The sequence below is a fragment of the Streptopelia decaocto genome (assembly GCF_964273445.1).
Source record: "Streptopelia decaocto genome assembly, chromosome: 1".
NCBI classification, from domain to species: Eukaryota; Metazoa; Chordata; class Aves; order Columbiformes; family Columbidae; genus Streptopelia; species Streptopelia decaocto.
The window spans coordinates 203,510,880-203,525,681 of record NC_138663.1 but is presented as its reverse complement, the minus strand read 5'-3'; the positions used below and the strand labels follow the sequence as shown (position 1 = coordinate 203,525,681).

General features: G+C 40.2%; 1 protein-coding gene across 1 annotated transcript in view; it reads left to right on the top strand.

Annotated features, from left to right (window-relative positions):
* The window catches only part of TMEM135 (transmembrane protein 135), a 188,939-nt gene that overhangs the window by 32,282 nt on the left and 141,855 nt on the right, over positions 1 to 14,802 (top strand). The window contains exon 4 of the mRNA XM_082043345.1: positions 7,942 to 7,975. Coding sequence (XP_081899471.1) covers positions 7,942 to 7,975 — 34 coding nt within the window. The remainder of the gene's footprint in view (positions 1 to 7,941; positions 7,976 to 14,802) is intronic.

The following is a 14,802-nucleotide window of genomic DNA, read 5'->3' as shown; positions in this document are numbered from 1 at the left end:
ATATTTTCTTTTTGGCTTCTCTCCCTTCCCAGTTTTCTCATACCCTTTCCTTGGCACGTGTTCAAATCATAGAACATGAGGATTTTCTTTTCTTTCCTTTTAAGAACAACAAATTCTGAATATTTGCAAGAGAAAAATAACCATTTTACTTAGCATGTGATGTGCTCAAAGCAAGTATTACTGATTTGCAGTGTTGAGCCACTTTGATTTCTCAACCTGTAAAGTGTCCATTTCCTACTTTAAACAACCCCAAATTTTGACATTAAAAATTCCTTAAAGAAAACAGTGGTCTGTGGGTGCTTAAACTGTATTTTTCTACATGGAGTTATGTGCCTGAACATTACCTTTCTTGTGAAAGACTAGCTGCTGGTATTTGCTAAACTCAGAAACTAATCATTTTCTTTTTTTAAAACTTATTGCTTAGGTCTGTTTTCATAATTTTCGGCGTTATTTTGAAAGCTTATCTGCTCCTGCTGATTTTAAGTGAACTCTTGCACCAGGATTTCAGTGCTGGCCTCCAGCTGTCAGTAGGAAATTGGTGGGTGTGAGAGATTAACGATACCCTAAACATAATCTGTAGTACTTGTGTTATTACAGGGATGCAATCGCAGCTCCAGATCTGTACTTGGTTGGCTTGTGGTGTCAAGCTGCTATAGAGCACAAAAAAAATCCCTCTTCATTTTGACCTTTTATTTTCTTTTTTTGTGGGGGGGAAACCTGTGATTTGTGTGTTTGATTTAATTCTGCAGGTTCTAAAGTGGTGTGTTTTATAGTGGTGACGGGGGGGAAGCTGGGGAGGGGAATTCTTCCTGTTTTTGCAGACCACAAATCCTGTCTGGGGAGCCATTACCAACTATTATGCCAGCTTCTTAGTTTATGGTCAGAAATTAAAGCTGAAGTTAACTCCTCCTTTCTTTCTTTAAAAAAAAAAACCCAAACAAAAATGAAACATTTTCAAATTTTACTATAACAACTCAGTGCAGCCTAAGTTATGTGGTCTTTACATTCCACCCCATATATAAATTTGATTCACTTGAAAGTGCTTTTATTTGTGATTTCTTGGACTTACAGAAACAAAAAAAATAGATTATTGGTTAAAATAAGGTGATAACTCAGAATATGCAGCAGACTCAACGAACAATGGTATTCTTATAAAATTCAAACTTCGATTTGTAGGCAACTTGTACAAAGTGTATTTTTTCATAAATTCATTATGTTAAAGCCACGTGTCGTTCAGATCTTGCACAGGTCACAAGAAAAGGTAAATCTGACTTGCCTCATTCCGGTACCTATTTATTCTCAGGTCAGGCTTGTTGGTTTGACAACACTAAGAATTCTTGGAAAAACAAATAGCAGCAATGCCATGTGTTGGACTGAGGTTAGAAAGCTTTTACTAAGCTAAAACTATTCTTGTCTTAGCAGAGAGTTGGGTATTTTTATTTTGTAGGGTTTTGCCCCCCCGACTGTTTAAATTTACTGTAGACGTGGAGAAACATAACGCATCAGTGAGGCTGCTCAATAGAGAATGTGTTCTCTTTATTTTACGCGTAAAGCTTTTTAAGGTGTTGCTTTATCCATCTCCAGGCCCCTTCCAGCCGCCCTGCTCCCGACCGCGGCCGTTCGGGTGACAGGAGCTGTCGTGGGGTTTGGGGACTCTCTGTATTTGTCCCCATGTGTTCCTGGCCCCGCGCTGTGAATTTACACAGCTCACACCTCACTGGGTGGTGCCTGTTTAGTCAATTCACGTGAAGTTTGTACATAGCGGTATTCATCTTGCAGTAGCTATTTCCTGTTATTTCTGACCTGCTCACTGATTTCCCCTTTAGTTTTGAGCAAGAAAACAAATCATAAACAACCCCACAAAACTGGTGAAAAGAACGTAATTATATTAGTTCGGATATGTTGGATTAATTGCAGTGAGTGTTTAGATTTCAGGTTTGTGTTTGAACTGAAACAAGGCAGTAGAGAAAACAACGCTTTGAAATTTCATATTGCCAAAAAAGAGCTCTTGATGAGAAAACTGCAGGGACTGGAGTGCTGCATATTAGACATATGAGATTGACAGGGCAAGGCAAAATAAAAGAAGTGGAGCGAAAGGAATAAATATTCCAAAGATAGAAAGAATATTGAGAGAGAAATAGCTTTAAAATGACATGCACCTACCTTTCTTCTATAGCTGCTTAGAGAAACAGAAGGTGTTTGGAAGTTTCCTTTGAGTGCTGCTGTGGTTACAGTAATTAATTTATGGTAAAATGGCCATGAGCATAAGTGTATTATAAGGATTCATCCCACTTTCAGACAAGGTTGTTTTTTTTTTTTGTTGTTGCTTTTTTTAGCTGAGGAACAACTCTCTATTTGAGGAAAACCATAAATATATTGAAGGAAAACCATAAATAAGGAGAGGGAACTGGCAGTGAGTTTCCTAGGAAAAACCGTCTTGGTTGTATTTTAAAGATTGGTGTTTTATATGATTTGCTGTTATATGAAGCAAAAGCTCACGCTACTTGTGAAAATAGTTATTCTTTGAATTCTATAATGTGTCAAGCTAAGCAAGAAAACATTCTGTAGCAAACTGTTCCACAAACAATATGTTGGCATGTGAATTTGGACGGTTGTCATTGCTTCTATTGGCATGAGAAGGATTTTAACTCAAGTGTATGGGGAACTGGGCTTTGTCTTCAACCAAATAAGCTTTCCAGAATTTACAGCACTTACATGAAAATATAAATATCTTGCTCACAGGCAGATGAATTCAAAGTCTGAGAGTGGCACTTAGTGATTTCTTTAAAATCCTATTGATTAAACAAAGCATACGTAGTCCTTAGTCTATCTTTTCCCATATTTTCATTTTAAGTCCTCGAAGAGTTCTGACAAAATTGAGACAGTTTCAGTAAAGAGCCGTGAGTATGATTAAAATCTTCGGGAACGTTGTGGAAAAACTGAAGGAGCTCAGTTTGTGTTTAGGAAATGGTGTGGGGGTGACTTGGTTGGACTCTGCAGTGTCACACTGGAGATGGAGATGGAAATGGAACCGGCTTCAGTGACCACACAGATTCTTGTCTAAAATAGGGTAAAATTTATAAAGACAAGTAGCTTTAGAATAACTTACCCGTGATCGTGGTGACTTCATTGGAAATACTTGAAGACAAACTTGATCTTTTTAAATAAATGTCTAATCCATTAAAGAAAAAGTTTTAGTTAGGAGGCCAGATTATTCATCACCACAGTATCTTGTGATTTTATAATATTTGGAAAAAAATGATGGGTAACATAATATTTTAAAGGTGCTTTCTGTCTTTTTTTTTGGTAGAATATAGAATAGTTCAGATGGACCTCTGCATTTGGACCAGCTGGCTTACGAATTTGGCCGGTCAGGCCTTGCAACCCCTGAGGACAGAGGCTGGACAGCCCCTCTGGGTCCCTGGCCCAGTGCTTGGCTCTCCTGGTGGAGAAGACAGTGTTTCCTCAGGTCAGGTCAAACCCCCCCAGCTGTGCTCATGGTCCCCCCGATGGCTGATCAATGTCCATCTTGTCTTAGGGACCAAACCAGGCGCCGGTCTCCAGGTGCTGCAGTGAGTGCCAAATACAGGGGATTAATCATTTCCCTTGACCTCGTACCTACACTTCTGCTAATCCAGCCCAGTGCACTGCGAGGCTTCCTTGCTATTTTTATCCTATAGCTTTTCATTTTTTTTTTAAAGTTATTTTCGACTCTTTCCTCCGGGCAGTGCAATAGCAAAAATGTGGCTCTCTGTTGAGGTTTTTAGGCCATAGTTTAAGAGCTATTGCTGTTAGAATTTAATCTGAACGTTACCAAGTTGTCCAGAAAGCAGATTATGTCAAGTGAAAGTTTTCTTTGAGGGAGATATAAAAGAACAACGGGCACAGACTGAAGCACAGGAGGTTCCATCTGGATATGAGGAGAAACTTCTTTACTTGGAGGTTCCAGAGCCCTGGAACAGGCTGCCCAGAGAGGTTGTGGAGTCTCCTTCTCTGCAGACATTCAAACCCACCTGGACACATTCCTGTGTGATCTGCTCTGGTGAACCTGCTTTAGCAGGTGGGTTGGACCTCCAGATGATCTCCAGAGGTCCCTTCCAACCACAACCACTCTGTGATTCTGTGATCTTCTTGAAGCCTGTGGTTTGTCATAATCTAAATGTTAAAAATACAATCCACAAGGTTGGAATTGTTCAGCCTCAGATGACGTGACCTGTGTTGAATAACTGGTCTGAGGCATTGCCTGCTTAGTCCTTCAACAGGCATACAAGAAAATTCACATGAAAGTGTGAAAAATTTAGGAGAAACGAAATTAAAAGTACGCTAAACACTACAAATCATTGATAATTGAATAGTAATTAAGAAATGTGCTCGCTTTCATGCATTCCCCTTCTCAGGTGAAAGATGCCAGTCTTGTTAAGACCTTTTTCAGAACAGTTTTTCTTCAGTTCATTAATTTAACACAACAGACTGGCAGGAGGGACCAGGACATGCTGTTCCATCTCTTCTCGCACAGTGCAGCTTTCTTGGATGTTGACTTACCTCCTTGTACGGGTGCAGCATTGCTCTGCCACTCAGGAGTTGTGCTCTTCACTTGTGTATTTATTCCCTGAATTAAAGATCTCAGATGTCATTAGAAAGGGAGCAGAGGGTGGGATGTGCTGCCAGTCAAAGAGATGGGAAGGGGACACTGGGAAGCCAAAATGAAATGATTTTGGTGCAAGCAGCTTCTGGAGGAACATGGTATGAACAGAAGGTGATGGAGGGGTGAAGGGCAGTCGGGATTTCTGTCTGTCCGCTTGGTCCCATAGTGACCTGGCCTGACCATCACTGGTGCCACCTCCTGCTGATGTGCATCAATGCCGGTTCGTGGGTTCTGGGCACGAAATGTGAGGTGTTCGTTAGTACATTTAAACTTCCTCAGAGCAGGTGGTTAGACATGGCTGACTAATTGTTTTTGTTGCTTATTTCCTGCTGTTGTAATACCACTTCCCAATTATATTTTCTTATTTACCAGCTGCAGTTTTAATACAGTCCTTGGGTTGTATCAGTGACCCTTTTGCTTGGCCAACCTCTCTCTTTCTGTCCTGTTTTCCATCAGCTGTCATCATTACAAAATACTGCAACATTTTCTGAACTTCCACCGACATTTGAACATTTTAACAGTTGAGCTCAGGGTTAGGCTGTGCACAGTCCTTTTTTTTTCCCCTGAAATATGGGACTATCTATTTTTAAAACAGTCGCAGAATGAATTTGGGGAAAGTTCTGTATTTCTGCGTGGTGTTAGGGCTTTCCAGCAGCAGGTAGGCATGGCTTGTTGCTGCAGGCACTTTCAGGTGATGTCAGATGGCAGCTTGCTGTAATTTCACCTCCAGAAGTCACTTGTTTGTGCACATTCATTCTCTGCACGTTTTCCCTCCTCCCAGCCACCTACTTCTCACATCGATCTCGCTGCAGCTGCACTGCAGCTTCTGAGTTCTTTCCCTTCCCTTCTGTAGCCCCTTTTCCAAAAGGCACCGCAGGAGAAGCAAAAAGACCCTTCCCCTGTGACACAGAGACTGAAGGGGAGAATCCACCAAGTAAATAACGTGCATATACAATAGTCATTTGTTTTGCGCGCACTGCGTGTAATACAATAGTGAATGCATACACTGTACTCTTAAAGCTGCGTCTGTCACTCAGTGCCTGCTTACATCTCGCAGGTAAGTGTGTTACTGCAGGATGTTGCTGAAGTTCTGATGTTTTCCAGAATACTCCAAGTATATTGAGTTACCAGGTTACCTCTCATGGGTCATTTAATTCTGTGTTTCCAAACAGCTGAGGGTTTGGATATTTATCCTAAACTTTTAATACTGTTACAGGGGTAAAAAAAATAATCCAAGAAATGTGAAATATCCACTATTTTCCTCCAGGAGAACAAATTAGAATAAAATTTACAGTACACAGAACTGTGGTAGCTGCCAATTTGGTAATCAGGAGGGTCAAGACACCAATATTATTTTATCATCTGAGCTAATCAGCTGAAAGACTGAGTGATTGTTTGCAGATCAGCTTGAGAGTTGAATTCATCTATTACATGAGGTGAATTTTAACCCCTTCCTGGTCAGAAACATAACACACTATTCCGATGCTTTATTGTACTTTGCAGAGGTCTCTTTACTTTAACGTTTACACACCCCATTCCCTGTCATCTTTTTGTTTCTCGTGTGCCTCATCCTCACCAAATCTTTAGATTCAGGCTTCTTTTCTTAGGTTTCTATGCTGGAGTCTTATTTCTAATACCTGGCACAGAGTGGTACAAGGTGGAGAAGTTACACAAAGAGCAGATTCATAACTCTGCTTTTAAAGCAAACAAAACGTAAACCCAAACAAACTGATTCTAACGCTTTGAAATTAAGCCAAATTTAAATCTTACCTGTGAATAGAGAGCAACATGTGGAACTCAGGATGGTTCATGGAAATGCAACGTGATATGAAAGCACTAAAGATGTAAATGGAATATGTCCCTGTAACTTTGATATCTGCTCTGAGAAATCTTGATGCGCAGCTTCACAAAGTTATAAACACCTAAATATGGAATCAGAAAATACTGAAACTGTTTTTCAGATGGTTGAAGCTCGGGAACTATGCAATAGGAATTTATCTGTTTCCTGCTACCTGTGATTGTATTTTATTTGCTTCTTCAACTGGTGTGATAGCAAGATATGTTCAGTTAACATCTTGTTCGCTTAAGCACTCATGAATGCTTGAAAATTTAAAGTCTCATGAGAAAATGGAACATACAAGCCTGGGCTGGACCTTCTGTTATTCATGTAGTAGCAATATAAAAAAATCTGGAATGATGTGAAGACAAAGATAAGATCAGGTTATAAACTCAGTTCCATAACGAGAAACTTTATCGGGTAAACATGTGGTGCGTTTTGTGTTATTTTAAAGTTTTGTGTGTAACAGCAGTGGGGAAATCAGAAAAATCCCAAATACTACAAGGCTGACAGTAAAATTAAGAAGTTAGGAACAGCATTTTAGTAAGAAACACTGAAGCTGAGTTTTCCAGCCTTTGGCCGTGGTCTCTAAGCTCATCTTTGAAGAAGATGAGGAAGGAATGAGGGCAAAGCAAATCCACAGGGAGTTTTCCCCCTTCTCAAGGCTGATGGTGACTTGTGAATTATGTGCAGAAAATAACTATTTGTTTTTCATCTGGATCAGACAGTGGTGACTAATACAGTCCATTGCTGGAGCAGCTCACGTCTGCATGGTCAGTTCAGCTTTGGTCTTGTGTAAAAGTGTAAGAACGTGAGCTGAAATTTGTGCTTTTCCTCTGTAAATAGCAGCGTGAGCTGTGGGCTGAGCCATAGAGACAGATCTGAAAATGCAGGGGAGAAACAAGAAGAAAAAAAGAGGTAAAGGTTAGAGGAGAAAATGTTGGCACCTGTGCCAGGGCACTGTTGGTGTTGTGACTCAACACTCAACACTCAGAAAAGGCAGGGCCAAGATTTCTGCGTCAGCGACCTCAGTAGTAAACACTTTTTGTGACAGCGTCAGCAGAAGCATTTTTTCTGTAAATTCACAATGTAACTTGGGCTTTGGCCGTGGTTTGTGTGCTTTGTTACCAGCTCGTGTGTAAGCTTTGATTTTGTGATAAGCGCTGGGTAACTCACGGTGCTTTGCCCCTTCATGAAGGCTGCAGGACTTGTGCTGGAGTGAGTAACTATACATAACTTGGTTCATGTAATTCCTTACCAGTTTGGATACTCTGCTATCAAGGTGCTATTTTTGGTTTCATGCTTATTTTTCTGTAGAGTGGTAATGATTAATCCTCCATCAATAATCTATTTTTCAAACTTCTTTCTTTAACAAAATCTTCTTAACACTTAAAGTGTTTTTCTTCAGTGTGCAAAAACTGTTTAATTCATTCACTAATTTTATCATTTCTGTTTATAGGAGAGGACTCCTCACAATTTACATGGCCAATCAAGTAAGTAGTTGTTTATTTAAAGGATAAAAATATGTAAGATCCAGGGGAAATGTATCTTGTTTAAAATTGATGCTGAGATTCATTACCTTTTTAATGCTTCCAGGATTTTTTTTGTTAAGAAATGAATTATTAGGTAAATAAAATTATGTTAGGAGCAAATTGTGAGTATAGATCTAAAAGAAGTGGTTGTAAAGCAGAGACTGAAATGTATTTCTTTGTGCTATGCTCGAAATTTCTTTTATCATAGCCCCAGGAGAATGGGTAGTTTTATATCATAGTAGAATGGCATCTGGTACTTCTAAGGTTCATTATTTTGCAGATGAGTAATCCAACACCATATACTTTAGTTTTGTGATTACTTGTTTTTCAAACTGATATGAAATATTGCACATGCAAACATTTTTACCACATGGTTGTATAGATTAAAATCTCAAAATCTCAAATACATAACAGTAGTGAATTTGCCTAAATGATGCGTTGTGCATTAACTTTTTCTAAATACATAATACTTCTGTTACATGATTGTTCTCCTTTAGAACTGATTTTATTATGCTAAAAGAATTACCCAAGGTTTTTATAAAGTTTGAGTTGTGTAAGGTCATGGAAACAACCCGAGTTGTGTTCCAGACAATTGTAACTATGTGCTGTGGCCTCAAGCACAGAACTCTTCGATGAGAAGTTTCTTGAGTAAAAGTGCTGAGACAAAAGCAATGTGTTGCAGCACAGACCGGCTGATAAAATTGATACCGCCTCTTCCATCCTTATAGAGTCATTCACGGTGACTCTTGTCATTCTGAAGCTTTTGGGATTGGGGCTTTTGGAAGGAGGTGTCATCATATGGTTGCTAGCAGGTGGGTATCCTGGAAAATCCCTACATGCACTTGCCAAACCCATTATAGATTTATCTCTTGAATTCTGGTGTTTACCAATTTATTTTAGGCAGAAATTGTTTCTCGGGTTATTCTGTATTCATACACTACCTGTCATTACAGGCAGACTCACTAGTGGATCGTACAGACTTCAGAAGAGAATAAATTAGTTCTTGCCATTAATTTTATTCCTCTTAAGTATCATTTTAACTTTTATAGCTGCTTGACTTGGGTGGCTCATACAGCATCCTTTACAGTTTCTTTTCTTTTTAAAGCTTTTTCGTAATTTGAAAAGATGGCAAATCTCCTTATTGAAATTTAATTAATTAAATGTTCAGACCCTCAAGAACAGACGGGAACAAAGTTGGATTCCCACAAGGATTTGTTAACCTTGCAAAGTTTGAAGTTTTCCTTGAATTCAGAAGAGCAGCGGCTTAGAAACTCCTCGTTCAGGGAACACAGGTTATAGCAATGGTGATAAGGAGTTGTGCACGTCATTGTTCATTTGGGATGGGCTTTGCAAGAGAAGGGTGAAATAGCTGAGCCTAAATAGCATCACCTCTGAGGGCCCCAGTTCTGAGGAAGCTGTGGTGTCAAACAGTTCACATCAGGTTGGCCGGTGTTACCAGGGAAAAGCCATCTGAGGTGGTTACATTTTATTGAAGCCGTTCGATGCAGTGGGTGTTCTCTTCAGCATAACGGTTTATTTTGGTCACACATTCATGGTGAACTCGGGGCTACCAGGGTTTGCTTCGTAAACTGTCCTTGATCACGACGTACTTACTAGAATCTCTGTAAATGTTTCCCTGTTTGTGTTGCTTGTCTTTGTTGTAGAGCTTTATATGCTTTGATAAGATTCACTTATAAGTTTTCTATGCCTTTAAAACATTTATGTCATCTTTAGATTGCCTCATTCTGAAAGCTGCCAAATTTTAATCACTAGCGATGGCAGCTAGATGGTGAAATTACACTGCGTTTCTTGGGTCTGTAGAACTAGGACCTATTAAGTTATTCATTGAACTAAATATATTCCTTTGCTTTGTTTCATGTTTTGCTAAACAATGTTTTGGAGCCCGAGCAAGAATAATTGAGGCTTTTTGTGTGATTCTTCAGGTGTGCGTTGCCCAGTCAGACAGGAGGTGATTGTAATTAGGTTTATTGGTTATTATAAGCGGTTATTGTGACTGCTGCTGCAGTGAATCTTTATAGCCATATTAGGATATTTAAATCAGAAAATATCATTTCTGTTGTCCTGTTGGCAATGTGCGACAATTGGTCCTCAGAGATGAGTTCATTTAGTGAAAAGGGGAAAGGTGTGTTAAAGTCTGTTTGCGTGGCTGCTGTTTCTCAGTTCATTGAGTGAAATGCAACACGAAAGGCAGTGGGTATAAGGACTCGGTGCTAAAGGGGACATTTTTATTGCTTTCTAATCTGGAGCTACTAGAAACATATGAATAAATGTCCTGGATAATTTTAAGTAAGTCAGTGACTATAGATTTATGGGAGCTTAATCTCCCCAGTTGCATTTCCTTGCTGCTTATACAATAAAATGACAGATTAAAAATAAGTTGTTTAGGTTATATATGTTCTATGGAAAAAAACTGAATAAAAATGCTTTCTGTTAAATTGAAGCTGTACAGCAATACACTTCAGGGCTCGGATTTTACTTATTTTTTTCTTTTTAAAGATAAGAACTAGAAATAAGTATAGAAGTGAAGGATCTTTAGTTTTGATTTTGATATGCAGAGTCTAAAATCAACTTCTGAGCTTCTGACTGGAAGTCAGTCGAAGTTTTTAGAAGTAAATTACTATACATGAGCCTGAACATTGTTGAGCCTGTGGGTTTGGAAATTTTTGACTCGTTACAGTCTGAGACCTGATGTTTCTGTAATTCCCCAGAGCAGAGTAGCAGTAGTTGGTGCTGTGAACCACACGGAACCACGGAGCCTTTCATGTTCTACTTTGGATTGCACCAGTTAAAGTCAAGAGATTCCTAGGATTGTAAGAGATGCGTTCATAGTGAACATATAAGATGATCCTTCATGGATAACATGAGATCAAAAGGAACCCCAAGATTCCAACAAAAGGTGGAAAGTGAAATGTAATCTCTTCAGTTATTTTTATCTGGAAAAGTGGATGATATTGACTGCCCATGAGTAAGATGTGCAGCTCCTCTGTTTCAAAACGGTTGTGGCATTCTTCATTGTGAACAGCTCAACAGTTGAGTTGTTGCTTTTAAGCTGAAGAAACCATGTTTTTGGATTAGGATTTTTTTTTTGTGTTGCAAGCAAAACAGACGAAGGCTGCATTCAGTGTGCAGGATAGGAAGAGACTGATCTGAACTACAGCCAATTTGCTATTAAAACAGAAACAAAAATTTAGAATAACTGATGTGTTGTCATTGAAGTGCTGCACCAAAGAGGGAGCTATCCTAGCATATGCTTAAATACAAAATGGGAGAAAAAAAGGGAGTTTCTTTACATGCTGTGTTCTAAACTCAAACTGTGCATCGCTGTATCAAAGGTTTTCTTCGTGTTGTGCTATGACTTCTAATGTATCTTGTTGTACTTAGGGATTTGGAAATGTTAATATTAACAGGTTGCTCTTGGGGGTGATTAAATATGTGAAGCTCAAGTGTAGGATAAGGCAGCTGGATGCAAAAGGCAGAGTGATGCTGTTGAGGACTAGTTCTTGTGGGCGCTGGGAGGAAGAGGCTCAGCTATAGAGACAGCGTTAGTGAGTGGAAAGGTGTAAATCTGAAAAATAAGACAAGAAAGAGAGGAAGGAAAGGAGGAAGAGAAGTACAAGGTAAAGATGAGAAATGCAAATTTATTGTGGCCAGAGACACGAAGGGGCTGGAGATGGGCTGGTGCGATGGGAATTGGTTCGTGGGAGTGTTAGAGGTGTAACGAGTGGAAGAAACGTGAGAAAATGTAGAGTCCGTTCCAGTTAAAGCAGTGAGCAGATGGTAAAGAAAATTATGGGTTTGGGGGGAAAGGATGAATTTCGTTGCAATTAATATGAAGAGAAATTTAGCAAGAGCCCAGAAGGAGAGAGAGAGGGTGTCACTGAAGTCCTGGGTATGGGAGTCAGAGAAATCATTGTCAGCAATTGCATCTGGATAAGTTTTACGTGGAAATATCAATATCCTGTGTTTTATTTACTACTGTACTGATGTTAGGTCATCAGTGCATCTGCCATTTATGAAATACTATACATAGGTCCTCATACACAGAGAAAGAGATACTGTTTTAAAGTAAAAAATAGATCACCATCCTTGTCATCCCAGCATGAAAGCAAAGTATGGGAGGAAGGGTGCATCTTCCCAGCTGCAGTGCAATGCCGTGATCGTACCTTAAAGATGGGTGATAATGAAGAGGAACGCTGAGGAGACTGTCAGGAGTGTAAGGAGAGAGCAATAAGGGAGCACCTTCAAAATTTGATACGTCCAAACTTGTGATGTTTTTTGGAAAACCCCTGAGAGCTGCTGTGTCTGAGTTCACTGTATCAACTAATGATGGAGCTGAGAACCTGCCGCCCTCATTGCTGTTCCTTTCAGACATACCAACTCCTTTCCTTTCCTTTCCTCTCTCTGCTATTTCAGAAATACTTCTTTGACACAGTCTCCCACAGCATCCTCACAGCTAAGTTGAGGAGGTGTGGTCTAGACAATAGAGTAGTGAGGTGGGTTGCAAACTGGCTTAGGGAGAGAAGCCAGAGAGTGGTAGTCAATGGTGCGGAGTCTAGTTGGAGGCCAGTATCTAGTGGAGTGCCTCAGGGGTCAGTGCTGGGGCCAATATTATTCAATATATTCATTAACGATTTGGACGAGGGAATTGAGTGTACTATCAGCAAGTTTGCTGATGACACCAAGCTGGGAGGAGTGGCTGACACGCCAGAACGCTGTGCTGCCATCCAGCGGGACCTGGACAGGCTGGAGAGCTGGGCGGGGAATAACCTAATGAAATTTAACAAGGGCAAGTGTAGAGTCCTGCACCTGGGCAGGAACAACCCCAGGTTCCAGTATAGGTTGGGAGATTACATATTAGAGAGCAGTGTAGGGGAAAGAGACCTGGGGGTCCTGGTGGACAACAGGATGACCATGAGCCAGCACTGTGCCCTTGTGGCCAGGAAGGCCAATGGCATCCTGGGGTGTATTAGAAGGGGGGTGGTTAGTAGATCGAGAGAGGTCCTCCTTCCCCTCTACTCCGCCCTGGTGAGACCGCATCTGGAATATTGTGTCCAGTTCTGGGCCCCTCAGTTCCAGAAGGACAGGGAACTGCTGGAGAGGGTCCAGCACAGGGCAACAAAGATGATGAAGGGAGTGGAGCACCTCCCTTATGAAGAAAGGCTGAGGGAGCTGGGTCTCTTTAGTTTGGAGGAGAGGAGACTAAGGGGGGACCTTATTAATGTTTATAAATATATAAAGGGTGAGTGCCATGGGGATGGAGCCAGGCTCTTCTCGGTGGCAAACAATGATAGGACAAGGGGTAATGGGATCAAGCTGGAACACAAGAGGTTCCACTTAAATTTGAGAAGAAACTTCTTCTCAGTAAGGGTGACAGACACTGGAACAGGCTGCCCAGGGAAGTTGTGGAGTCTCCTTCTCTGGAGACATTCAAAACCCGCCTGGACATGTTCCTGTGTGACCTCACCTAGGTGTTCCTGCTCCAGCAGGGGGATTGGACTGGATGAGCTTTTGAGGTCCCTTCCAATCCCAAACATACTGTGATACTGTGATATTTCAAATCCAGTTAAGAAATTATAAGAGATACTAAAAATACTGTCAGACTGATCAAAGGCTTTCCAGCGGTGATGCTCTGCTTCTGCATATGGTAGCACACAAGTAATATAGCTGAGCACTCAGGTTCTTCCAGTTTTAAAGTAGCCCAAGCGGTTTCACAGTTGAATTGCTTTTCATTTGCACAAATGGACTAAATCTGGGTTCATTTTGACTGAAACTTTGTTTATTCAGCCAGTTGATGTGATTGCTGCATGTAAGTTGTGCTCTTTAAAGCTTGAAACGTTTGGTCCTGGAGCATGTAAAAATGCTGGAGCACAGACTTCAGAAAGAAATCCCGCAGGATCTAATGGAGAAATGAGTATCCAGTGCTCTTTGGTCAGCTTAACTCCAGATATGTATATGTTTTTTTTACAGGATGAAAGTCATAATGATTCAAAAAATATCACTAAATCTTTCTGCTTTGTAATATTGTAAGAAAATCAGAGCCATTAGCCTAAATTAAGATATAGGGCACATGTAGGCAGTGAAGAAGATGCCAAGCTTGACAGCGATATGGCACAATATAAAACATGGTTCGAATGTTTGAGGCCAGGGGCCCCAATATCACTTTCCATATGCACTGAATTTGTTGTTTCATGCTTTGTGGGTGTGATACATGGAGGGATGAAAGAAAGAAGAGTGGGACTTGCTATGGCTATAGAAAAAGCAACAACAGAAATCAGCTTTTAAGCTGTCCTTCTGCTGATCCTCTATTTCTGAAGTTTTTGCTAGAGGCAAACTGGTACTATTATACACAAGAAGTGCTCTGATTCTGAACACTCCTGAGTGATTTTTCTCACCAGCTTATCAAGGGCTTTCTGTACAAAATTGCCAATGTGTCCGAGTTGTTATGGGTGTTTCAAGAAATACCTTATGCTGGTTGCAATTAGGTGTGAGACAATACTCTGAATAATACAGGTTGAAAGTTTTTTGGTGTCTTTTTTTGAGTAACGAGCTGTTTGACTATAAAATGATGTTTCTGTCATTCGCATAACTTGCAACTCTGAGAAATTTTCACCTAGTGTTTTTATAAAACATTATGTACCAGTTCAGGAATATCCTTTAAACTAAAGTTCATGATTGTCACTTTTTCAGTGATAATTCTGTGAAATAATAGGTATTTAACATGTCCCATTTGTTTTGGCAAACCATTATATTGGGTTACACAGTTTATT